Here is a 26113-nt window from a genome sequence, read left to right on the forward strand (position 1 = left end):
ACCACACGCACGGCTCGAAACCGGCGTCCTTCCACGTTGCCATCAAGCTACACACAAGACACAAGGAACCAACAACAGCAAAAGCCTGCCCGCCCGCCCCACTCTCACGCCGCAAAAAGCACACCGAAACCGCCAAACGCACATTCCCATCGCACTGACACCGACCGGCTCGCTACCACCACACCTGTGCGGCAGCCGTTTCGCAAACATGACACGGCGCGACATGACATCACGACCAACTCTCCTTTCCGACGCCTTCGGCCGGAGCACAACGCCGCCAATTCGCCACACAGTCACACAGTCGACAAGCGCCCGCCCTCCCTGCACGACGCCGCGCAGCAAAGGCGCCCGCAAACACATACCTCTCCTCTCTCTCGGCCGCCCGACGCGCCAACCGCCACACCGCCAGCCACTCGCAATTGTGCACTGCCGCCAGCCACACGTCCAACACGCCGCGCCGCCTCCGGCCACCCGCCAGGGGGCGCTCACGTCCGCGACAACAGCGCGGCCCGCCGGGCCAAACCGAACCGAGCCGCCCGCCGCTGCTCTGCACATCTTCCTGCGCGCATCAACAAAACGAGGCACGCGAGCACACCCCGTCACAACGCCACATCACGCAAATGCCGTGCCGACCTCTTGTGTCTACCGCCTAAATTGCACTCACCAGCCGCCCCTTCTTCTTCCTACCTATCCATCTGTGCGTCTGTGTCGGTCCGCGCGTGACGCCTCTCAACATCCGCCGTCGCCGTCCCCGTTTCCGCCCCAATGCCATCGTCGCGCCGCCGCCTCCTCCTCCTCCTCCTCCTCCACCGCCCCTGTCCGGCCCGCACCACACCATACACCGCTGCTTGTCCCGGCCGTTGCCACCAAAGGCGCCTACCGCAAACGCGCCACGCCGCAGCCCCCGTGCGTGCATCTCCGTGCCGACGCTGCCTCTCTGCCCTCCCGCACGCACTCGACCGACCGACATGCACTGCGTCGACGGCCTCGACAACACAGTCTCTGGCTCCGCACTGCGTGTTCCGGTACGCACGCTCAAACACGTATGTACTCATTACCAGCGATGGCGAGGCACGACACAATCTCTGACCAGAGAGTTTCTTATCGTCGCTAGTCTGCGCCACACGACACTAGTAGCACGTAGCGGGTCGGCAGGAACAGTTGTCATCTATATGTGGCGGGTCGGGAGAGGTAGTAGTCAGTCGACAGTATTAGCGAGTGGACGATTCTACTGAGCGGGCGGCGGCGTGCTCTTCTCGCGACTCTGGTCTCCGTTCGGGACGATGCATATTGTTATTAAAGGTAAGGTAATGAAGCTGCATTGCGCAAATCTAATAATGTATGTCAATTGTAACTATTTTCTTCACAACAAAATGCCCCAATAATACTTTGTTTCCAAACTAACTTTTTTAAAGTACAACCATTCATTTCCATTTAAAGAATATTTCCTACGCATTTCCTCCAACAATCAAAATTAAATGTGTGAGCCGGCATTCATTGCACGAAGCTGTGTACAGGTATCTACAGTTAAGAGCACATGTAGATGCAGTTTGTTTTCTCTTTTGTCTTTTTGTTTTTTTTTTTATTGACGTAACGATCTTTTGCTCTTTTTATTCTAATTTGTACGTAGGCTGTTTGTTTAGATTTTTATACTGGTAATGCCACGTAGCGCTCTGCGTGAAAAATCAATGCCTGTGCTGTGTGCAGTCTGTGGCTAGTTTGCATTGTTGTCATGAACTGCTATAGCTGGATGTGAACAGCGCGTAGCGTTGCGCAGTTAGGGGTGAGCCGCCAGCACTGGTGCATGTGAGGAGAGAGATGGCGGACTTTTCAAATTACATATATTATGACTGGTGATGATGATATTAAGGGTAAATACATTGTTTGTTGTTCTCTATTAAACATCTTTACTTTGCTAACTATCCCTATCAGTAGTTAGTGCCCTCCGTAGTTTGAATCTCTTATTTAGCTGGCAGCAGTGGTGCTCGCTGTATTGCAGTAGTTCGAGTAATGAAGATTTTTGTGAGGTAAGTGATTTCCGAAAGGTGTACTTTAATGTTACTCAGGGCCATTCTTTTGCAGGGATCTTTGATAGTCAGATTGCGTTGCGCTCAAAATATTGTGTGTCAGTTTAAGCACAGTTTTGTATACATTGTTGTTCAAAGGGGGACGTCTCAGAATACAGGGCCGAAGGTCAGCCAGCGCTGCCCTTACAACGTTTATCGGGTTTTCAACTACGTCTGTTGAGATGTTCATCGTTCATTATTTCCATTCATCAATATTATCGCGCGTTTCTCATCAATCTTCGTTCGTTCATTTTCTAGGGACGTTAACAACATTCTGGCACATTTTTATCATCATTCACTCACTCACTCACTCACTTACTTACTTACGACTATTTGTGCGGGGAGGTTACACTTGGGTCCGTTTCCATTTACATTCAATGTTGATAGACCTTTTTTTTTTGTTGTTGTTTTGTTTCTGGCAGGTTACAAAAGGCCTCATTTTATGTTGGTTGCAGCAGCGTTTTTCTCCTTCTTTCTTCTAGTGTTTTCCCCGCCCCCGCCCCCGCCCCTCCCGCATCCGTCGGGTCTCACCACGTTCACTGACAGCCGCGTCTGCGGCTACACCACAACGGCCCCCTCCCGGCAACCCATTCGTTTTCTCTTCTTTTGCACAAAAACAACGCCGCACGCGCCAGCCGAGCGCAGCGCAAGCCACCCACACCGCGCCCCTCCCCGTCTTTATAGCCTCCGCGTCTCGTTTTCTTCGTTTGCCCCCTCCCATCTCCCGAATGCCATGCCATGCCGGCAGCGTTACGCGTGCCCCTCCCCTGTCCACACACTACCGCGAAACGAACAGCCTTCCGGGCCACATGCAGGGCACGCCCACCGCCATTCCCGGACGCAATTCTCAAAACAACACACACACACACACACACACACACACACACAAAATGAACGCACTATCCCACTTCGCTTCTCTCTCTCTCTCTCTCTCTCTCTCTCTCTCTCTCTCTCGTCCCTTCCCTTTAACGAAAGACAAACAGACCCCGGTTAACACACTTTCTCGACACCTTCATGTAGGGAGGGAGGGAGGGAGGGTGCGTGCGTGCGGTGTCTCGACCGTGACGGCAACCATCCACGATCCATTTCCCCCACTGGTAAAACATGTTCACTAACACCTACAGACATCATTCCGTACACACACAATGGCTTTGCACACGAACATAGACGGCACGGGCACTGTCGTACATTCTTCCTCAGAACCATCTCAACGAACGTTACATACACATCCGGGAAAGCAAAGCAACGCAACGCACAATTCAGCCGTCAAAGGTAACGTTCACCACGGCAGACACTTGCCGCCGCGCCGTTACACGCATTTCAGTGCGGCTACAATACACCTCCGACACGGGAACGTTCCGTTGCTCTACACTGCGTTTCTCCGTTTTGTTTGGTTTCTTTTTATCCGTTTTTTTTTTCTTCTCTCTCTCTTTTTTTTTTTCCCCTCTGTCCTTTCCTCCACCATTCTCTCCTCACGTTCTGCCCAGACATTCGACCGATCAGAGGTTCACCTTTCGGTAACCGTTCTCAGCGCGACCGTATGACGGGTGTTCAAGACGTCCGTTGCGTGATGCCGGTGTACCGCGCCGATCGACAGTTTCCCAGAGGCGACGGATCGGACCACATCACCGACACACACAAACACGTGTGCGCACATTCGCCAAAGCGACCGTCGTCTTCTAGCGTCGCGCTTACTCTACTGTACTGCACTGGACTGGACACGCGTGCATGCATCTTCAATGACGACGTCGGTGTGCGTGCGTCGTACGCACAAGCAGACACAGACACGACTATCGAAATCACAGTCGGAGGGAAAGGTACATCATCGTGCGTGTCGCCCGTACAATGCAATACACATTGGTGTCTCAATGCGCGTTCATTTAAGCGTCACTCACACGCCTCCACGCTGCAGCATTTACAGACACATCTCACCCTCGCCATGTATGGCGTGCAAACCGACCCGAAAAAAAAAAAAACGGCCGTCGTTACACACTGACATTCCCAACAATCGCGTTTCGTTTCCATCCGTCACGTAACTAACCGGCACCTCCATCCAAAGGACACATCACCGATCGCACTTCCCCCACCTCGCAGACAGGTAACACCAACGAGTTGTGCGCACGTGCCTCCATTCCACGTCACACCGTGGCCGTACCCCGCAACACGCGACGCGCCCCCATCAATCAAATTCATCGCATCGGCCACCCCACCCCGTCGCGTCGCAACCAAAGCGGTAGCTATTGCCGCCGTCCACCCACTCACACACACACAAAACAACAACAACAACAACAATTCCGCCCTTCCCGCAAAGGCCATTTGGTGGCCCTGAAAAGGGCCGTTTTTGCCGCTCTCGCAACGGAGGAGCCTTCTCTCCTTCCATTCCAGAGCCACCTCCTTACTTGGAGCTCGTGTACTTGGTCACCGCCTTCGTGCCCTCGCTCACGGCGTGCTTGGCCAGCTCGCCAGGCAGCAACAGCCGCACAGCGGTCTGGATCTCGCGGGACGTGATGGTCGAGCGCTTGTTGTAGTGCGCCAGGCGGGACGCCTCGGCCGCGATGCGCTCGAAAATGTCGTTCACGAAGCTGTTCATGATGCTCATCGCCTTCGACGAGATGCCCGTGTCAGGGTGCACCTGCTTCAGCACCTTGTAGATGTAGATGGCATAGCTCTCCTTCCTCTTGCGCTTCTTCTTCTTGTCGCCCTTCGAAATGTTCTTCTGCGCCTTGCCAGCCTTCTTGGCGGCCTTCCCGCTAGTCTTGGGCGGCATCTCAAACAAGAACGTGAACGTACGGCAGCAACACCAGTAGCAAGCGCTCCGCTCTAGTCAGCGTCTCCCCACACAGTGGCACCCAGCGCGCCCCGCCGCCGCACCTTTACCAGCTCGCCCCGTTGCGGCCGCCGACCAATGGGCCGCGAGCGCAACCGGCCGCCGCACCCGAGAGCATAAAGGACCCCCACCCCTGGCGGCGCCGCGCCATTCGCTGAGTAGCTTCTGGAGAGTGCGGACGCGTGTGCGGGGCTGCGCTAGTACTCTCCCTCTTCGTTGCTACTCAGCCATAGGAACCCGCTTGCGGGATTAGTCGCTGATTGTCCTAGCGCTGTAGCTGGACGGTTCGGCACTAAGGCTTCCGAGCTCCTGATTTTTTCAAATCGGGAGCGGAGTTGCAAGAAGATTGCGGGGCGAGCAGCTGAATTGTCGGCAGCTGTTGAGCAAATTGTCGTTGCGGGTTGTGAGCTGTGGGTTGGCGCGTCCTGGTGCGCGTCTTCTTGCTGCCGCGGTTCGCTTTTTCGGCCGGTTCGAGCACTTCGGCTGCGACAGGTACTCCTGCTGCCGCAGAGACTAGCTCTGCTCCCCCCCAAGAGTAGGGAAATTGCACGTCAGGGCCTGGTCAACGGCCAGATACCCGCGCGTGTTAGAACTGTTAGGGTCGGACTGTTCTGCCTGATACCTAACGGTGCCAACCGAAAGCAGACACCGACACCCCCTGGCAGCCATCCTTCCGAGTCTGGACATGGACACCCCGGTGAAACTCACGATTATAGAGAAAGAAAACTCCCCTGGCTGCTACGAGGTCAATAGGACGGACCTAACGGGCAGCCAGGGCGGGATGAGCCCGAGCTCGCGATTGCTGTTGCTCAATGCAATCGCGGGTCTCACCGGTAGGGACAGACGTAAATACGAAAAGAAGCTCGAAAGAGCGTGGAAAGAACCACCGATATTGCCCAAGGGTGACAGAACAGCACCAAGTGCCCGTCTAATCAAGGCGAAGTCAAAGAAGTCACCGAAACGCAACAAAGTCAAACCAGGGTCACCGGTAAAGAAGCGAAAGACCACCTCGCGTAAAACCGTCGCTGCGCGGCGACCGGAAGTGGCGGACGCGGCCGGGTCGGCCGCGCCTGAGCCGACCGCGCCTGCCAACACAAAGGCCGACCGGGCCACGTGCAGCGGCGGCCAGCAGGGCCAGGTAGCAGCGGAACAAAGCGCCTGCGCTGTGACGGCTAGCGCGCCCCCCGAGGCGGCCGGGCGGCTGCGCCCCGAGGTGAATGCGCAAAAGCACGAAGGCGCGGAGGCGAGTGCGCGCGGGCGGCGGAAGGAAACCGATACCGCCGGCGCGGGCTCGCCACCGCGGGGGAATGCCGGAGCGGAGGAACCTCGGAGCGTTGCTGAGGTGTGCGCTGAGGGGAGCGAGCGATGCGGAAGCAGCGCAGAAATCGCCACGCAGGAAATTGACGACGAGGGATTCCAGCTGGCACGTAAAACCGCCAGACGATCCCCCGTCTTAGACACACCAGCCCCAATACACACCGCCAACAGATTTGACGCGGTGGGAGAGTCTGCGCAAAATGCGCCGCCAGAAGCAGATGACACTGAGGGAAACGAACAACACAAATCCCTCAGAATCCCGCCCATAGTCGTGCAATTCGACAATGACTATAAAGCACTGTACGATGTCATCACGAACACGGTAGGGCAAGGCAGATTCACCGCCAAAACAACTGGCGGTGACAAAGTTAAGATCACCCTTAGAAACGTAGACGACTACAAGGCAGTGAGGAAGGTGCTAGAGGAGCGGAAACTTCATTTCTACACCTTCCCACTAGCAGCGAGAAGGCCGATTAGACTGGTGTTCCGCGGTGTACCACATACCACCGACACTGCGGACATCAAACAGTTCCTTCAGGAGGAAGGTTTCGAGGTTAGTTCGGTGGTGTTGACGCGACCGAACCGACCCTGGCCCCTTCATACGGTCACCCTCCCAGACTCTGCCCAAAACCGAAAGATCTGGGAGGTCAAAAGGATACTGGCGCTAACGGTCACTCCCGAGAAGCTCAAAAAGAGATCGGGACCAGGCCGCTGCTATAACTGCCAGGCCCTAGGACACATCGCGCGAGACTGCACGATGCCAGTGGTGTGCGTCAGATGCACTGAACACCACACTTACGAGCAGTGCAAACTGCCAAGGGGGGAGGGAAAAGAAAAGTGCGCCAATTGCAGGGGAGCGCACCCAGCCAGCTACTTAGGATGTCCTGAGTACAGAGCTGCAAGGGACAGGCAGAGGGGCAAAGCTATCAATAAAACCCCGAATCACAATAGGAGCATGCCAGCACCCAAGCCACCCCCCCCACCACCCCAGAGAAGACACCAGGACACAGTAAGAACACAGGTCTTCGCATCTACCAAATATTCCCATGCACTTACCGGTGACCCACCCGACCCGCCGAACCACCTACCACCACCACCACACACCAGTAATCAGGTTCCTCAAGCTGACGGAAGTCCTAGGGAAGTCAGTCCACCACGCCATCCACAAACCAGTCCGCGAGAAGCAGTCGAGTCTGCTGCAATCCAGCAACTCGCGTCGTCCATCCGACTGCTACAGGCACAGATGACCCAGCTAGTGGGCATTCTAGCAACACTGACGCAGCTCCCCGCCGACCTCAGATCGGCAGCACAGCAGTCGCCTGTAGCAGCGACAGCCACAGGAAAAATTGTCCCCCACCATGGATAGGAGACCTAATATACAAGGTCTCAAAATATGCGCGTTTAACGCAGACAACCTTACTCGCCAACCCACGGAGTTTAGAGAATTCATACAGGAAGAAAAAGTTGACATATGCCTAGTGGGAGAAACATTCCTCAAACCAGGACTAAGAGTGTCTGTACCAAACTACATTTGTTACAGAAACGACCGACCCACTCACGGAGGCGGGGTAGCGGTATATGTCAAAAAAGGTATCAGACATCATCAAATATACCCCCCCAATACAGCAGAAATAGAAACAGCGGCAATCGAAGTGGCTACAGTAACTGGCCCCCTAACAGTCGTTGCAGTGTATCGCCCCCCTTCCCAAAGACTAGAAGAGGACGACATAGCTGCACTAAGTCGCATTAGAGGCAAACTACTAATAGCAGGGGACCTAAATGCCAAGCACGCGGACTGGAACTCGAGACGCCGAAATCAAGCTGGTCAACAACTGCAACGACTCGCGCGCACACACCAGTTACAAATATGGGGCCCAGAGGAACCGACACACTTCCCAAAGAACGGAGGAAGACCGGACGTCCTCGACATAGCCATCACAAAGAATCTGGTGGGCTTTGTATCCGCGACATCGGTAAACAGAATGTCGTCGGACCACAATCCCGTGATTTTCGAGGTCGACATGGGAGAATGGCTCTCTATCCCACAACGGCATGCGACATACAAGCGCATCAATAAGGAGCAATTCAGCAATGCAGTAGCAGCTGAACTTGCCCAGACCCCGCCTCCAACTGCAGAGACAGCAGAACAGGCACTAGACGACCTCACAAGAGCGATCCTACAAGCTGCTGAGGGAGCCACACCGCCTCCTGCGGGGCCCCCCCGCTCCAGGCAACTCCCCCCGCACTTGCTTGCGCAAATACGGCACAAAAACAGGATCGCCAAAGAGTGGAAGCTCACCAGAAATAGGGATACACGGAGGCTACTCAATAGGCTACAGAGAGAGCTGAAAGCCGATCTCAATGAGTACCGCAACCAACAATGGTCGGCAAGGCTCTCAGCTCTCAAACTAGACGACAATAGTTTATGGCAAGCCACCAAACAGTACACAAAAAGACGCGCAAGAATGCCACCACTCCATGGCGAACGCGGACTGCAGTTCAGCCCCATTGACAAGGCTAACGCACTAGCCGACGTGTTCGAAAAACAGTTCAGACCAGCAGAAGTACAGGACAGAGAACACGTCGCAACAGTCCGCAGAGAACTGGCCGTGTTCCTGGAAGCAGACGACGAAGATGACTACACGCCACTCTTCAGTACTGAAGATGTGGCGCGTTGCATCAAGTCCCTGCCCACCAGGAAAACCCCGGGTCACGACCAGGTCACAAATGAATTGCTGAAACTCCTCCCGCCCCTGGCAATCACCCACCTGACCGATATTGTTAATGAACTGACGCGATCACAAAAATTCCCGGCGCAGTGGAAGCATGCAGAAGTCATTGCGATCGCGAAACCAGGAAAAGACCCGGTGTTCCCGCAACATTACAGACCAATTAGTCTACTGCCTACCCTCAGTAAACTTTATGAGCGCCTCCTACTAACCCCCATACAGGACTATATCACAAGAGAGCAGATCCTGCCGAAATTCCAGTTCGGATTTAGGCAAAGACACTCCGCCCCCCAGCAAATCATGAGGGTGGTTGAAGCAGCCACGGACAGCTTCAACCGAAAGGGCTACTGCGGGCTTGTCTTATTAGACGTAGCAAAAGCCTTTGACTCAGTCTGGCACACCGGTATACTACACAAGATGTACACCCTAGGCTTCCCCGGAAAGATCGTCAAAATCGTTAAAAACTATCTCTCCGGTAGGACTTTCTCAGTCAAGATCGATGGATCCCTGTCGACCAGGAGAAGAATCGGTGCAGGCGTGCCCCAGGGCTCAGTCCTGGGACCCGTCCTCTACAGTGTCTACACTGCTGACATCCCTACGACTCAGCATGTACACACTGCACAATACGCAGACGACACTGCATTCTTCTCCTGCTCGACAAACAGGAACCTGGTTACAAGGCGTCTGCAAACCGCCCTAAACAGGACGGAAAACTGGGCTAAGCAGTGGCGAATCTCAATAAACTCTGAGAAGACACAAGCCATGCTGCTCACCAGACGCTATGGGAAACGCCGACCCCCAAGAAGACCATACCAGCTGCTGCGATTGCAGGGGCAGAATCTGCCATGGAGAAATTCTGCGAGGTACCTCGGTGTCACACTTGACAGACGCCTGACATGGAAGTGCCACATAGAGGAGCTTCGCAGAAAGGCTCACGCCAGGATGCAGATTCTGTACCCTGTCTTGAACAGCAGCAGTTCCCTCGACCCCGCAACAGGAGTAGCGATCTATCGAAGTCTAATTCGACCGATACTGGAATATGCGTGCCCTGTATGGGGCTACGCAGCCAGATCGACGATAGATCGCTTACAAAAGACTCAAAATAGAGCGTTAAGACGAGCCTTACACGTCCCCAGGCGCTTCCCCGCGGCAGACCTGCATGAAGCCGCAGACATAGAGCCAATCACCACACGATTCCGCGCCCTGGCAGAAGTGTTTTACGCCAAGGCGCGGAACTCAGATAACGACCTAATCAACACCCTTGGGCAATACGAACCCCATAGGGAGAAATATAAAAGACCCAAGTCGCTACTCCTGCAGTAGCGCAAAAAGAACAACCAAAGAAAACCTCTCAACAAAACAGCAAACAACAAAAGCGCAGTTACAAAAACCACGCAAAAGAAAAGAGGAGGAAATGTCCGAAGGAGACAACAACCTCCACCAACACCCCCTCTATTGGGTAGAGGACCAAAAGAGAGCAGAGGAGGAAGGCGGCGCCGCCACTCCGCTGCTCGACTCGCTGCGGCTCGCACCGTCGTTCGTCTCGTCTCGTTTCTACACCACAGCCCATCGCCATGTCCGGACGCGGAAAGGGAGGCAAAGTCAAGGGCAAGTCAAAGTCCCGCTCAAGCAGGGCCGGGCTCCAGTTCCCGGTCGGCAGAATCCACCGCCTCCTGCGCAAGGGAAACTACGCCGAGCGCGTCGGCGCCGGGGCGCCCGTCTACCTCGCCGCCGTCATGGAGTACCTCGCGGCTGAGGTGCTCGAGCTGGCCGGAAACGCGGCCCGCGACAACAAGAAGACGCGCATCATCCCGCGCCACCTGCAGCTTGCCATCCGCAACGACGAGGAGCTCAACAAGCTCCTGTCGGGCGTCACCATCGCACAGGGTGGTGTCCTGCCCAACATCCAGGCCGTCCTGCTGCCAAAGAAGACCGAGAAGAAGGCCTAAACAGAGAGGCCAGGCAATCGGCACGCGGACCCGCCGCCCAGCAGCGCTGCGTGCTCCCCTGCACGCAACGCGCGTTGCCGGCTCGGCTCACAACAATCGGCCCTTTTCAGGGCCACCACACAAACCTACGTCCAAAGCAAAATTTCAGTCGTCCTCGCCGCGCTTTACTTTACTTTAACGTCACTTCCACAGCCGCCGCCGCCGGCAACAAGACCATACCAACTGCTACGGATTGCAGGGGGAGATATTCTGCGAGGTACCTCGGTGTCACGCCTGACATCGAAGTGTCACATAGGGGAACGTGGCACAAACGCTCGCGCCAGGATGCAGATCCTGTACCCCTGTTCCCTCGACCCCGCAACAGGGGTAGCGATACTGGAATATGCGCGCCCTGTGTGGGGCTATGCAGCCAGATCGACGATGCATCGCCTACAGAAGGGTCCAGAGCAGAGCGCTCTACGACGGGCCTTACACGTCCCCGCGGCAGACCTGCCTAGAACCACTCACAACACGATTCCGCGCCCTGGCAGAAGCGTTCTACGCGACCGCGCGGAATTCACACAATGACTATTACGTCTTGACCCTTGGGCAATATGAACACCACAGGGACAGATGTGCAAGACCCGAGTCGCTACTCCAGCAGTAGCACAAACAGAACACATAATCACTCTCAACAAACAGCAACGTCCGAGAAAGCACACTACCAAAGATAAGAACAACACACAGAAAAGAGGAGCTAATGTCCACAGGCGACAATAACCTCCACCAACTCCCCCTCTAACGGTAGAGGACTAAAGGAAAGAGAGAAGAACAAGAAGAGCCGCCGCCGCCGCCATCTTGTCGTCCACAGCCCGTGTGGCCCAACACACACACACATTTCTCTCGTTTTGTTTCGTTTGCCTCAAGCACCTCCACGCACGCACAGTCGCCTTCCAAACGACAACGACAGCAATAATCACCACTGTTAAACGAGCGTGTCGACACACCGCCCTCCACTCCCGCGCGCCCCATACAAACGAAACAGCTGATCCGGCCGCCTTGCCTCGGCAACTCCAACGCCGCCGCAAACACACAGCCAAAACCACGCAGATATTCACCGCCTCTCGCACAACAACAACACACAGCCCGGCGTCTCCATCGATCGATAAACAAAACAAACACACAACGCCCTCTCTCGCACACACACAGCCACAAGACCCGCTTCCTTTCCTTTCTCCCAGTCACGTCAGTCATACGCAAACGAAATGAAGAATGAAAGAAAGAAGGCAGGCAGGCAGGCAGGCAGGCAACACAGCGCACACACGCAGCAACAACACAGACTCTTTCGCACTTTTCAATTTCCGAACAGTGTGGTGGCCCTGAAAAGGGCCGTTTTCGTCTCTCCCACGGCCGCGGGAAGGCCAACGCGGCACAGCACACCGGCTGCGACGCGCCTAACCGCCGAAACCGTACAGGGTGCGCCCCTGCCTCTTCAGGGCGTACACCACGTCCATGGCCGTCACAGTCTTGCGCTTGGCGTGCTCAGTGTACGTCACCGCGTCGCGGATCACGTTCTCCAGGAACACCTTCAGCACTCCGCGGGTCTCCTCGTAGATCAGACCAGAGATGCGCTTCACGCCGCCCCTGCGAGCCAGGCGGCGGATCGCGGGCTTCGTGATGCCCTGGATGTTGTCGCGCAACACCTTGCGGTGCCGCTTGGCGCCACCCTTGCCGAGCCCCTTTCCTCCCTTGCCGCGGCCAGTCATCTCTTCTAAATCCTCAAAAAAGCTCAGGCAAGCAAAACGTCTGCTGCAGCGGCTGGCTCCTCACCCGGCGCTAGCGAGTCGGCTACGGTCTGCGCCCAGCGCACGCGCCAGCCCCCCTATATAGACTCTGGCCCGCCCTCCCCCCACCACGCGCAACCGAGGGCATATAAGCGCACCACGGTGGCTGGCGCGCGCCCGTGTCGTCAAGGCAGCACCCGACGCAGCACCTCGCCTCCACGCCGCTCCGCTACCGCTACCGCTATGGCCCGCACAAAGCAAACGGCCCGCAAGTCCACCGGCGGAAAGGCGCCGCGCAAACAGCTCGCCACCAAGGCGGCGAGGAAGAGCGCGCCCGCCACCGGCGGCGTCAAGAAGCCCCACCGCTACAGGCCGGGCACCGTCGCCCTGCGAGAAATCAGGCGCTACCAGAAGAGCACAGAGCTGCTCATCCGCAAGCTGCCATTCCAGCGCCTAGTGCGCGAGATCGCCCAGGACTTCAAGACCGACCTGCGCTTCCAGAGCTCCGCGGTCATGGCCCTGCAGGAGGCCAGCGAGGCCTACCTCGTCGGCCTCTTCGAAGACACCAACCTGTGCGCAATCCACGCCAAGCGCGTCACCATCATGCCCAAGGACATCCAGCTCGCGCGCCGCATCCGCGGCGAGCGCGCCTAAACACCGCGCCAGCCGCTGGGCACCGCCCACGCACGCAACAAACAAAACGGCCCTTTTAAGGGCCACTAACATCACTCCGTCGCGAGCAAACTTTGTCGGTCGCCTCTCGCCCCACAACCACAGAACCAAAGACAAAACACACCACTTCCACTTCCCGTCCGTCCGCCACAGCCGCTCTCTCTGCCAGCTTGCTGGCGCGCGCAACAATCAACATCATCCCTCCCCGGCGCGGCGCTCAAAGCGCACAATAACCCATCGGCCGACGCCGTCAACCACACGGCCGGCCGCCGCTTCGTTTCGAAAAGAAAAGAAAAACAAACAAAAAAGCCAGGCAAGTCCAACGCCACCGACCCTTTCCACATCTCAGCGTCCCCCGCCCCCGTTGCAAGAACACACACAAGACAAGACACGTCCGAGAAGAAGAAGGCAGGCAAACCAAAGTATTCAAACAACATGACACAAACCAACAACCGTCGGCCGGCCGCGACCAAAAACGGCGACAATCAACCGCTACCGCCGCCCGCACCCGCCACCGACCCCCCGCAATCCAACCACCACGGCACGCAAACAGTATCCACACACGGGCATACAGAAACGCCAGACGACGCAACCACACCGCAACACAAACACGACAATCAAAACCTTCCCGACGTGCTTTGATGGCCCTGAGAAGGGCCGTTTTGGGCCGCGCGTCTCTTGCGCGCCACTAGACGACGGGGACGGGGGGTGGGGACGACGGAGTCATCCGCCAACCCTTCCTTTCCCATTCCTTTCTTCTTCTCCTCTACTTCTTCTTCTTGGGCGACGCCTTCGCCTTAGACGGCGTCGTCGCCTTCTTCGGGCGCGGCGCCTTCGGCTTCTTCGTCGGAACCTTGGCGGCCTTCTTCGCCTTCGACGGCGACTTGGCCTTGGCCGGCTTGGCAGCAGCCGCCTTCTTCGCACCGGCGGGAGCGGCCGACGCCGCAGACGCCTTCTTGGCGGCGCCCGCCTTCCGACCAGTCGCCGCCTTCACGCCACCAGCCTTCTTTGCGCCGGCCGCACGGGCGCCCTTCTTCTCCTTGCTGGCCGGAGCGGCGCGCTTCTTCTTGGCACCGCCAGCACGAGCCTTGCCGCCCTCAGCCGCCCCGCCGCCGGCGCCGGCAAGCTTGAAAGAGCCGGACGCGCCCTTCCCCTTCGTCTGCACCAGCTCGCCCGCCACCACGGCCGACTTGAGGTACTTCTTGATAAACGGCGCCAGCTTCTCCGCGTCCAGCTTGTAGTGCGCGGCAATGTACTTCTTGATCGCCTGCAGCGACGATCCGCCGCGCTCCTTCAGACTCTTGATGGCGGCCGTCACCATCTCAGAGGTGCGCGGGTGCGCAGGCTTGGCGCGCGGCTTCTTCGCAGACGACGCAGACTTTGCCTTCTTCGTAGTGCCGGTGGCGGCGGGTGCCGCAGCAGTCTCGTTCGTAGCCGCCTGATCTGCCATTTCGACGACGCGCGTTAACACACAGCGAGCAGCGAGAGCGAGAGGAGACACGCAGCGAGCGGAGCGCACAGCAGAGGAATAGCCGCCTCGACGCACAGGCCCAGCCAGTGTCGCGGGCGGGCGCGGACGGCCGAGAGAGCGGCCGCCACTCTGCGCGCCGCCGCGCCGCGCCTCCCGGCGACACTCACCAGGGCCTTCCCGGCAGCAACAGCAGCAGCTTCCGCCGTCAGTCATGGCCAGGATTAGACGGCTTGACGACTTGAGGATTGTGGCATATAATGCCGATGGTCTCACCCATGATGTGCCTGAATTGCAACAATTCTTGACGGACTATAACGTTGATATATGCATGGTCTGTGAAACATTCTTAAAGCCTGGGATTCGTAGCAACATCCCTAACTACTGTTGCTACCGGACGGACCGGCTGACGAGAGGAGGAGGGACGGCCATCTTCATACGCAGATCTATCCGGCATCATGAGATCCAACCGCCGGCAACGGGACTCATCGAGGCTACAGCAGTCGTTGTGGAAACGAACACAGGACCCGTCACCTTTGTTGCGGTCTATCGCAGCCCGAGAAGAGTACTGGACCTCGAAGATGCTCGAGCGCTGCTCCGCATGCCTGGACGCCTTTTCATCGCTGGGGACCTGAATTCCAAGCATGCTGCTTGGAATTCTCAGGCCACCAACTGGAGTGGACGCCTTCTTCTCCGTGCCACCGAGGAAGCACAATCGTATGTTTGTGGCCCGGAAGAGCCGACCTGTTACCCGTCCAACGGCCGCCCGGACGTGCTTGATGTGGCCATCACCAAGGGTCTTCCGCAGCATCTGACAGCTGAGGTGGTCCATGCACTGAATTCGAACCACCTCCCAGTGCTCTTCACCCTCCAAGTTGCCCCGGACCATTCCTCCGGCTGCCTCAACTACCGACGAACGAACTGGACCAGCTTCCAGGATCGGCTTACCCACTCCATTGACACCGTGCGTGCTGCAGAAGACATCAACGGTGATTCCATCGACCACTTCGTTGCTGACGTTACGGATGCGCTCGTCCATGCTACGCCTCCGCCGAAACCTACCACCGTCCCCGCTCCAGGACTGCCTCCAGACATCTTGGACTCGATCCGGCTGCGCAATCGGCTGTGTCGTGAGTGGCGGATTACCAGGAATCGAGACCTCAAGCGGCACATCAACCTCCTCCGGCGGGACATTAAGGCCAGGCTCATCGCCCATAGGAATCAGCGATGGGCTGAGAAACTTCGATCGTTCACGCCTGACCCGATGAATTTCCAGTCAATCCGCTTCTTCACACAACGACGCACCCGGATTCCGCCTCTTGCAACGGCTGCTGGTGATGTCTTCCGGCCCGATGATAAGGCGAATGCATTGGCTGATGCCTTCGAAGCCAACTTTCGCCCGCTCGACGAGGGAGTTGACCCCCAACGGGTTGCACGTATTGAACGCGACGTGGAGGCGCTGCTTCAAGATGTGGAGGAGGAAGCCGACCCTATTCCGCCTGTCACGCCTCAGGAAGTTAAAGAGGGCTTGCGGACGCTGCCTGCCAACAAAGCCCCTGGTGTCGATGCCATCCCAGGTTTGGTCCTGAAGCAGCTGCCCTGGACGGCGATTGTGTATCTGGCAGCCATCTTTTCGTGGATCCTGCGAACTGCGAATTATCCACGCGCCTGGAAGCATTCCATCGTGGTGGCAGTACCTAAGCCTGGAAAAGACCGCCGCCACCCATCCAGCTATAGGCCGATCAGCTTGCTACCCCATCTCAGCAAACTGTTCGAGAGGCTCTTGCTTCGCCGGCTACAAGTCCACATCGATGCTGAGGAAATCATGCCGCCGGAACAGTTCGGCTTTCGCAGTGGCCACTCCACCACGATGCAGATCCTTCGGGCTGTTGAATATATCGCCCAGACGTTCAACCAGCGCGACTATTGTGGGGCAGTCCTCTTCGACGTCAAGAAGGCGTTCGATAGCGTGTGGCACCAGGGACTCTTATGGAAACTACACCGACTGCAATTCCCGAAGGCCTACGTCCGTCTGATTGCGTCCTACTTGGAACACCGCACCTTTGCTGTACGAGTAGAAGATCGCCTCTCCAACGCCCGCCCTATCCGAGCTGGCGTCCCTCAAGGCTCCGTACTCGGACCGGTCCTCTACTGCTTGTTTACGTCGGACCTGCCAACACCTCCACGGGTCGAAAAAGCTGTGTACGCGGACGACACGATGTTGTTCTCTAGAAGTCGGTGGCGCGAGGTGCTGATCCCTCGCCTTCAAGCAGCTTGTCACGCCTTGCAAGATTGGGCTGCGAAATGGCGCATTGCATTTAATCCAGCGAAGACGCAGGCCATTGTCTTCACGAGGAAGAGGACTGCACCGGAACGACGACTCCGCCTCTACGACGTCGAAATTCCGTGGAGTGACACCGTCCGCTACCTGGGGGTCCTCCTGGACAAGAGGTTGACCTGGAAGCCTCACATTGATGACGTGAGGCTCAAGGTTATTCAACGGATGGGCGCTCTCTACCCATTCCTCAATGAACACTCTGAGCTGACGCCGGCGAATGGCCTTCTCATCTTTCGCCTCTACCTCCGCCCGCTGTTTGATTATGCGTGCGAGGTCTGGGGCTGTGCAGCGAGGACACATCTTCAACGCCTCCAGAGTCTGCAAAACAAGATCCTGCGGCGGGTCTTCCATGTGCACTCGCAGTTCCCCCATGAATACCTCCACGAGGCAGCCGACGAGGACACCGTGCTGGAAAGGCACAAGAAGAGTGCCAGACGGTTCTATACCCGGACGAGGGTTTCTACGAACCCCCTCATCAGAGCGCTGGGAGCTCCTGCTAATCCCAGAGACCGCTATCGACGACCAGTGGCCATGCTCGACAGATGAAGACTTGAAGCAGAAAAGCACTGCCATCCCCCTTCATACCCTGACGCCCAAAGGAAGCCCAACACCTGATGAAAACATGACGTCCCGCACACACTGATGTTACACATTAAATAAAGATGACAACATACCCACATGACACCTCAGCAGAAGCAGAAAATGCCGCAAGGTAAACTCTGCACCAAGCAGCTAATATAAGTTAGCCTTAAGTAAGCGGATGGAGCGCTTGCTACCGCCCAACGTCCGACAGCCTGTGCGGAGCAGCCCCACACCTGCGCCACAACCACCCGCGCCTTTCAAACCACCGAGGATGGGGCTACACACAGCCACACCACAGTCGCCAACCAGTCGCCACGGCAGCGCCGCAAACCACGGCCAAACTGCAGCCACCGCGCGCTACAGCCTGGGTCGGCCCGCCGAGAATCGCCGCCCACGCCCAAATGCCGCCCCCACAGCCCCAGCCGACGACCCGCCACAATGGCCAAACCTTCGGCAAAAGCCCCACACCGTCGCCGCGGCAGCCCGGCCAGCGCGGCCGGCGCCACAGCCACACAAGCGGAGGCGTGCGGCGATGACGGCCGTGCAAACGCACCTCCGCCGCCCCATCGCCCTCCCACCGTTTCCCGATCGGCCCGCAGCCGTCGGGCCACGTCCTCCTCCTCTCGCCCGCCAACATTCACAGCCCTTTCGTTCGTTTCCCAACAATTTCAATTGTGCCCGCCGCAAAAACGGGCGCCGCCTGCAAAGCAACATGCTCCGCCGGAGCGCCCCTCGCCGCTTACGAGCCAACCCCTCGCCCGAGGCAAACCGAAATCCGCAACTACAGACCAACCCAATCTGCCGTCAGCACACACGACAGCCAACATCACGCGTGACGAGTTAGACATTAGGTTCACACGTCTCGGTTAGGTTCGGTGGACGTGGGTTAGGTTAAGGGCACTTGGGTTAGGTTAAGGGTCGGTGTTAGGTTAAGCGTCAAACTTAGGTTAAGCATTCAAACACACGTCGGGCGTCAGAGGTTAGGTTAGGTTAGGTTAGGTTAGGTTAGGTTAGGTTAAGGCCACTTGGGTTAGGTTAAGCCTCAAACTTAGGTTAAGCATTCAAACACGTCAGCCGTCAGGTGGCCGCAGCAGCCGCACCTACCTACCTACCTACCTACCTACCTACCTACCTACCCACCCACCTCACGGCCGGACAGCTTAGCTTACTTGGCGCTGAGGCTGACCTCACCGCACCTCACCTCACGCTAACGCTACGCTACAGGTTCGGTTCGGTTCGGTTCGGTTCGGTTCGGTTCGCTCAGCTTAGGCTTAGAGCTTAAGCGCCGAGGTCGGATTACGTTGGTTCACACCTTCGGGCGCCACACTTTGGGTGTAAAGGTCGCCGAAGCCACAGACAAACGGGCAGCACGACCACGACCAGATACCGAGACACACGGACCACCCACCGGCCAAAGGGCACCAAACAACAAACCAGAGCACCACGTGTCGACCAGAGCAACCCGCCGCTCACGCGACGTGGCTGGCACCGAAGGGCCGCCGCAACTGCGCTTTCCGCGCCGGGCCGGATGCACGTGCGGCACCACCACCACCGCACACAGCCGCTGTTCAACATCAACCAACAACACGCCGCGGTCGCAGCCTCAACGCCAGCACACGTTTGCACCACCATTCACACGCACCGCACAAACAGCTGTCGCCGACAACACAAACACACCGCAACGACGCCGCCGCCTCTACTTGTGCCGGCCGGCCACCCACCCCACCGACGGCGCACCTGTCGGCAGTCGGCAGTCGACACGGGAAACGCACACCGCCACTTCGCTCGCGCGCACGCCACCAACCAGTCGTCGTCTCAAACATAGGGCAGGCAACAAATCGCCTCGCACGAACCGTCCACAAAACTATCAAAGCACAGCCTCTGGCTAACGGCCACGACGCAGCGGCACCGCTGCTCCTTTCCCCGCCCCACTCGATTCACAAAGTCACGCGACACCGCCAACGACGGCCTCGCTTCCCGCAACCGACACCTTTCCGCCACTACGCACAGCCGCACCCGACGCCCGTGGCAACGACACAACTACTGCACTATCCACCGCCGCCTCCCCCTTCCCGTACACACAGCCAGCCAGCCAAAACCACACCAACGACCCAAACACGCACGTGCAACGGCACACCCCAACCAGTCAACGTCGACAACCACACGCACGGCTCGAAACCGGCGTCCTTCCACGTTGCCATCAAGCTACACACAAGACACAAGGAACCAACAACAGCAAAAGCCTGCCCGCCCGCCCCACTCTCACGCCGCAAAAAGCACACCGAAACCGCCAAACGCACATTCCCATCGCACTGACACCGACCGGCTCGCTACCACCACACCTGTGCGGCAGCCGTTTCGCAAACATGACACGGCGCGACATGACATCACGACCAACTCTCCTTTCCGACGCCTTCGGCCGGAGCACAACGCCGCCAATTCGCCACACAGTCACACAGTCGACAAGCGCCCGCCCTCCCTGCACGACGCCGCGCAGCAAAGGCGCCCGCAAACACATACCTCTCCTCTCTCTCGGCCGCCCGACGCGCCAACCGCCACACCGCCAGCCACTCGCAATTGTGCACTGCCGCCAGCCACACGTCCAACACGCCGCGCCGCCTCCGGCCACCCGCCAGGGGGCGCTCACGTCCGCGACAACAGCGCGGCCCGCCGGGCCAAACCGAACCGAGCCGCCCGCCGCTGCTCTGCACATCTTCCTGCGCGCATCAACAAAACGAGGCACGCGAGCACACCCCGTCACAACGCCACATCACGCAAATGCCGTGCCGACCTCTTGTGTCTACCGCCTAAATTGCACTCACCAGCCGCCCCTTCTTCTTCCTACCTATCCATCTGTGCGTCTGTGTCGGTCCGCGCGTGACGCCTCTCAACATCCGCCGTCGCCGTCCCCGTTTCCGCCCCAATGCCATCGTCGCGCCGCCGCCTCCTCCTCCTCCTCCTCCTCCACCGCCCCTGTCCGGCCCGCACCACACCATACACCGCTGCTTGTCCCGGCCGTTGCCACCAAAGGCGCCTACCGCAAACGCGCCACGCCGCAGCCCCCGTGCGTGCATCTCCGTGCCGACGCTGCCTCTCTGCCCTCCCGCACGCACTCGACCGACCGACATGCACTGCGTCGACGGCCTCGACAACACAGTCTCTGGCTCCGCACTGCGTGTTCCGGTACGCACGCTCAAACACGTATGTACTCATTACCAGCGATGGCGAGGCACGACACAATCTCTGACCAGAGAGTTTCTTATCGTCGCTAGTCTGCGCCACACGACACTAGTAGCACGTAGCGGGTCGGCAGGAACAGTTGTCATCTATATGTGGCGGGTCGGGAGAGGTAGTAGTCAGTCGACAGTATTAGCGAGTGGACGATTCTACTGAGCGGGCGGCGGCGTGCTCTTCTCGCGACTCTGGTCTCCGTTCGGGACGATGCATATTGTTATTAAAGGTAAGGTAATGAAGCTGCATTGCGCAAATCTAATAATGTATGTCAATTGTAACTATTTTCTTCACAACAAAATGCCCCAATAATACTTTGTTTCCAAACTAACTTTTTTAAAGTACAACCATTCATTTCCATTTAAAGAATATTTCCTACGCATTTCCTCCAACAATCAAAATTAAATGTGTGAGCCGGCATTCATTGCACGAAGCTGTGTACAGGTATCTACAGTTAAGAGCACATGTAGATGCAGTTTGTTTTCTCTTTTGTCTTTTTGTTTTTTTTTTTTATTGACGTAACGATCTTTTGCTCTTTTTATTCTAATTTGTACGTAGGCTGTTTGTTTAGATTTTTATACTGGTAATGCCACGTAGCGCTCTGCGTGAAAAATCAATGCCTGTGCTGTGTGCAGTCTGTGGCTAGTTTGCATTGTTGTCATGAACTGCTATAGCTGGATGTGAACAGCGCGTAGCGTTGCGCAGTTAGGGGTGAGCCGCCAGCACTGGTGCATGTGAGGAGAGAGATGGCGGACTTTTCAAATTACATATATTATGACTGGTGATGATGATATTAAGGGTAAATACATTGTTTGTTGTTCTCTATTAAACATCTTTACTTTGCTAACTATCCCTATCAGTAGTTAGTGCCCTCCGTAGTTTGAATCTCTTATTTAGCTGGCAGCAGTGGTGCTCGCTGTATTGCAGTAGTTCGAGTAATGAAGATTTTTGTGAGGTAAGTGATTTCCGAAAGGTGTACTTTAATGTTACTCAGGGCCATTCTTTTGCAGGGATCTTTGATAGTCAGATTGCGTTGCGCTCAAAATATTGTGTGTCAGTTTAAGCACAGTTTTGTATACATTGTTGTTCAAAGGGGGACGTCTCAGAATACAGGGCCGAAGGTCAGCCAGCGCTGCCCTTACAACGTTTATCGGGTTTTCAACTACGTCTGTTGAGATGTTCATCGTTCATTATTTCCATTCATCAATATTATCGCGCGTTTCTCATCAATCTTCGTTCGTTCATTTTCTAGGGACGTTAACAACATTCTGGCACATTTTTATCATCATTCACTCACTCACTCACTCACTTACTTACTTACGACTATTTGTGCGGGGAGGTTACACTTGGGTCCGTTTCCATTTACATTCAATGTTGATAGACCTTTTTTTTTTGTTGTTGTTTTGTTTCTGGCAGGTTACAAAAGGCCTCATTTTATGTTGGTTGCAGCAGCGTTTTTCTCCTTCTTTCTTCTAGTGTTTTCCCCGCCCCCGCCCCCGCCCCTCCCGCATCCGTCGGGTCTCACCACGTTCACTGACAGCCGCGTCTGCGGCTACACCACAACGGCCCCCTCCCGGCAACCCATTCGTTTTCTCTTCTTTTGCACAAAAACAACGCCGCACGCGCCAGCCGAGCGCAGCGCAAGCCACCCACACCGCGCCCCTCCCCGTCTTTATAGCCTCCGCGTCTCGTTTTCTTCGTTTGCCCCCTCCCATCTCCCGAATGCCATGCCATGCCGGCAGCGTTACGCGTGCCCCTCCCCTGTCCACACACTACCGCGAAACGAACAGCCTTCCGGGCCACATGCAGGGCACGCCCACCGCCATTCCCGGACGCAATTCTCAAAACAACACACACACACACACACACACACACACACACACAAAATGAACGCACTATCCCACTTCGCTTCTCTCTCTCTCTCTCTCTCTCTCTCTCTCTCTCTCTCTCGTCCCTTCCCTTTAACGAAAGACAAACAGACCCCGGTTAACACACTTTCTCGACACCTTCATGTAGGGAGGGAGGGAGGGAGGGTGCGTGCGTGCGGTGTCTCGACCGTGACGGCAACCATCCACGATCCATTTCCCCCACTGGTAAAACATGTTCACTAACACCTACAGACATCATTCCGTACACACACAATGGCTTTGCACACGAACATAGACGGCACGGGCACTGTCGTACATTCTTCCTCAGAACCATCTCAACGAACGTTACATACACATCCGGGAAAGCAAAGCAACGCAACGCACAATTCAGCCGTCAAAGGTAACGTTCACCACGGCAGACACTTGCCGCCGCGCCGTTACACGCATTTCAGTGCGGCTACAATACACCTCCGACACGGGAACGTTCCGTTGCTCTACACTGCGTTTCTCCGTTTTGTTTGGTTTCTTTTTATCCGTTTTTTTTTTCTTCTCTCTCTCTTTTTTTTTTCCCCTCTGTCCTTTCCTCCACCATTCTCTCCTCACGTTCTGCCCAGACATTCGACCGATCAGAGGTTCACCTTTCGGTAACCGTTCTCAGCGCGACCGTATGACGGGTGTTCAAGACGTCCGTTGCGTGATGCCGGTGTACCGCGCCGATCGACAGTTTCCCAGAGGCGACGGATCGGACCACATCACCGACACACACAAACACGTGTGCGCACATTCGCCAAAGCGACCGTCGTCTTCTAGCGTCGCGCTTACTCTACTGTACTGCACTGGACTGGACACGCGTGCATGCATCTTCAATGACGACGTCGGTGTGCGTGCGTCGTACGCACAAGCAGACACAGACACGACTATCGAAATCACAGTCGGAGGGAAAGGTACATCATCGTGCGTGTCGCCCGTACAATGCAATACACATTGGTGTCTCAATGCGCGTTCATTTAAGCGTCACTCACACGCCTCCACGCTGCAGCATTTACAGACACATCTCACCCTCGCCATGTATGGCGTGCAAACCGACCCGAAAAAAAAAAAAACGGCCGTCGTTACACACTGACATTCCCAACAATCGCGTTTCGTTTCCATCCGTCACGTAACTAACCGGCACCTCCATCCAAAGGACACATCACCGATCGCACTTCCCCCACCTCGCAGACAGGTAACACCAACGAGTTGTGCGCACGTGCCTCCATTCCACGTCACACCGTGGCCGTACCCCGCAACACGCGACGCGCCCCCATCAATCAAATTCATCGCATCGGCCACCCCACCCCGTCGCGTCGCAACCAAAGCGGTAGCTATTGCCGCCGTCCACCCACTCACACACACACAAAACAACAACAACAACAACAACAATTCCGCCCTTCCCGCAAAGGCCATTTGGTGGCCCTGAAAAGGGCCGTTTTTGCCGCTCTCGCAACGGAGGAGCCTTCTCTCCTTCCATTCCAGAGCCACCTCCTTACTTGGAGCTCGTGTACTTGGTCACCGCCTTCGTGCCCTCGCTCACGGCGTGCTTGGCCAGCTCGCCAGGCAGCAACAGCCGCACAGCGGTCTGGATCTCGCGGGACGTGATGGTCGAGCGCTTGTTGTAGTGCGCCAGGCGGGACGCCTCGGCCGCGATGCGCTCGAAAATGTCGTTCACGAAGCTGTTCATGATGCTCATCGCCTTCGACGAGATGCCCGTGTCAGGGTGCACCTGCTTCAGCACCTTGTAGATGTAGATGGCATAGCTCTCCTTCCTCTTGCGCTTCTTCTTCTTGTCGCCCTTCGAAATGTTCTTCTGAGCCTTGCCAGCCTTCTTGGCGGCCTTCCCGCTAGTCTTGGGCGGCATCTCAAACAAGAACGTGAACGTACGGCAGCAACACCAGTAGCAAGCGCTCCGCTCTAGTCAGCGTCTCCCCACACAGTGGCACCCAGCGCGCCCCGCCGCCGCACCTTTATCAGCTCGCCCCGTTGCGGCCGCCGACCAATGGGCCGCGAGCGCAACCGGCCGCCGCACCCGAGAGCATAAAGGACCCCCACCCCTGGCGGCGCCGCCCCACTCCACTACTGCCACTCCACTCCGAGTTGCGATGTCGAGGCGAGAGGACGTGTTTGACGATCGAGCGAAGGGTGTGGCGGATCGCCGCTCGTCGGGGTCAGCTCAGGCGACTGAGTTGCTCCCGGCGGCGGCCCCATCCGGCCCCCCACTTATGACGAACCGGCTTTCGACACCTGACTACGACAGGACTGACTCTTCGGATCATGCCGCGCGCACTCGTGAACGAGTGTTCATCCTTATGAATAAACTCGCCCATGGGGGCCCCTACCCTGGTCGAGAGGCCGACGAGGCGGCTATATTCGCCCTCTGTAAAATACAGACGGCAGCCGCTCTACCGCACACGAGGCAGCAGGTGTTGGGTGTGCCACCGAGAGCCCCGCCGGTTACATCGCATTTGCTTGCGGTCCCGGCGGCGGCGGCCTCGGCGGGAGTTGCGCCGCTGGTCTCGACCACTCAAGAGGTCGATGTGCCCCCGGTTGCCCCCCTGGCCCCCGAAACACAAGAAGAGCCCGTGGCTGCGCTAGCCGTGGCCACCGAGATGGAGGACGTCGATCTGCCCGACGCAAATCTGGCTGAGGCAATTGCCGAGTCAGAGCGTCGTGACACTGACCCTGACGCTGCCCGCGCGCCCAGAAAGCGCCGGGCTATGACAAATGACGATTCTGACACTCCCTCACAGACATCTGACGCAGCGAGGCCGCGGAAGAAGGCCCCTAGGGCCTCCCGCACCTCCACCACAGAGTCTGGGACGACTATCGCGGGCTCCTCCCGGAGCACCGCCAAGCAGAAACCGACGAAGACAACGCGGCGGTCCACTCGTCCACCTGCCGCCTCCCGGCATCCGGACGAGGACGGTTTTGTTGCCCCACCCCGGCGGCACACTGCCAGGGCTGCTGCGCTGCAGCAACCGACCCCGCTGCCGACCGCCAACGCGTTTGCGAGCGCCAGCGTAGATGCATTGGACGATGGCGCCGCGCCCCCGGCGCCTGCCCAAAAGAAGCCGCCGCCTATCGTCATCCAATGGGCTGGCGAGTACAAGGAGTTCCAGCACAAACTGGACAGGGTGGCCCCGTCCGCCGCTGTCAAGAACGCTGGCCGTGACCTCTACAAGGTCACGGTGTCGTCTAACGACGAGTACCGCGCGGTGATGGACGCCATCTGTAAAGACGGCCTCCCGTGCTACACACACCCCTCCG

General features: G+C 57.2%; 1 protein-coding gene across 1 annotated transcript in view; it reads left to right on the forward strand.

Moving 5' to 3' along the window:
* Nucleotides 1-26113, forward strand: part of LOC126101486 (nascent polypeptide-associated complex subunit alpha, muscle-specific form-like) — an 85767-nt gene that overhangs the window by 40941 nt on the left and 18713 nt on the right. Inside the window, exons 4-5 of the mRNA XM_049912135.1 lie at nucleotides 5610-6320; nucleotides 25145-25919. Of these exons, the coding sequence (XP_049768092.1) occupies nucleotides 5610-6320; nucleotides 25145-25919 (1486 nt within the window). The remainder of the gene's footprint in view (nucleotides 1-5609; nucleotides 6321-25144; nucleotides 25920-26113) is intronic.

This window comes from Schistocerca cancellata, chromosome 9, assembly GCF_023864275.1.
Source record: "Schistocerca cancellata isolate TAMUIC-IGC-003103 chromosome 9, iqSchCanc2.1, whole genome shotgun sequence".
Classification (NCBI taxonomy): Eukaryota; Metazoa; Arthropoda; class Insecta; order Orthoptera; family Acrididae; genus Schistocerca; species Schistocerca cancellata.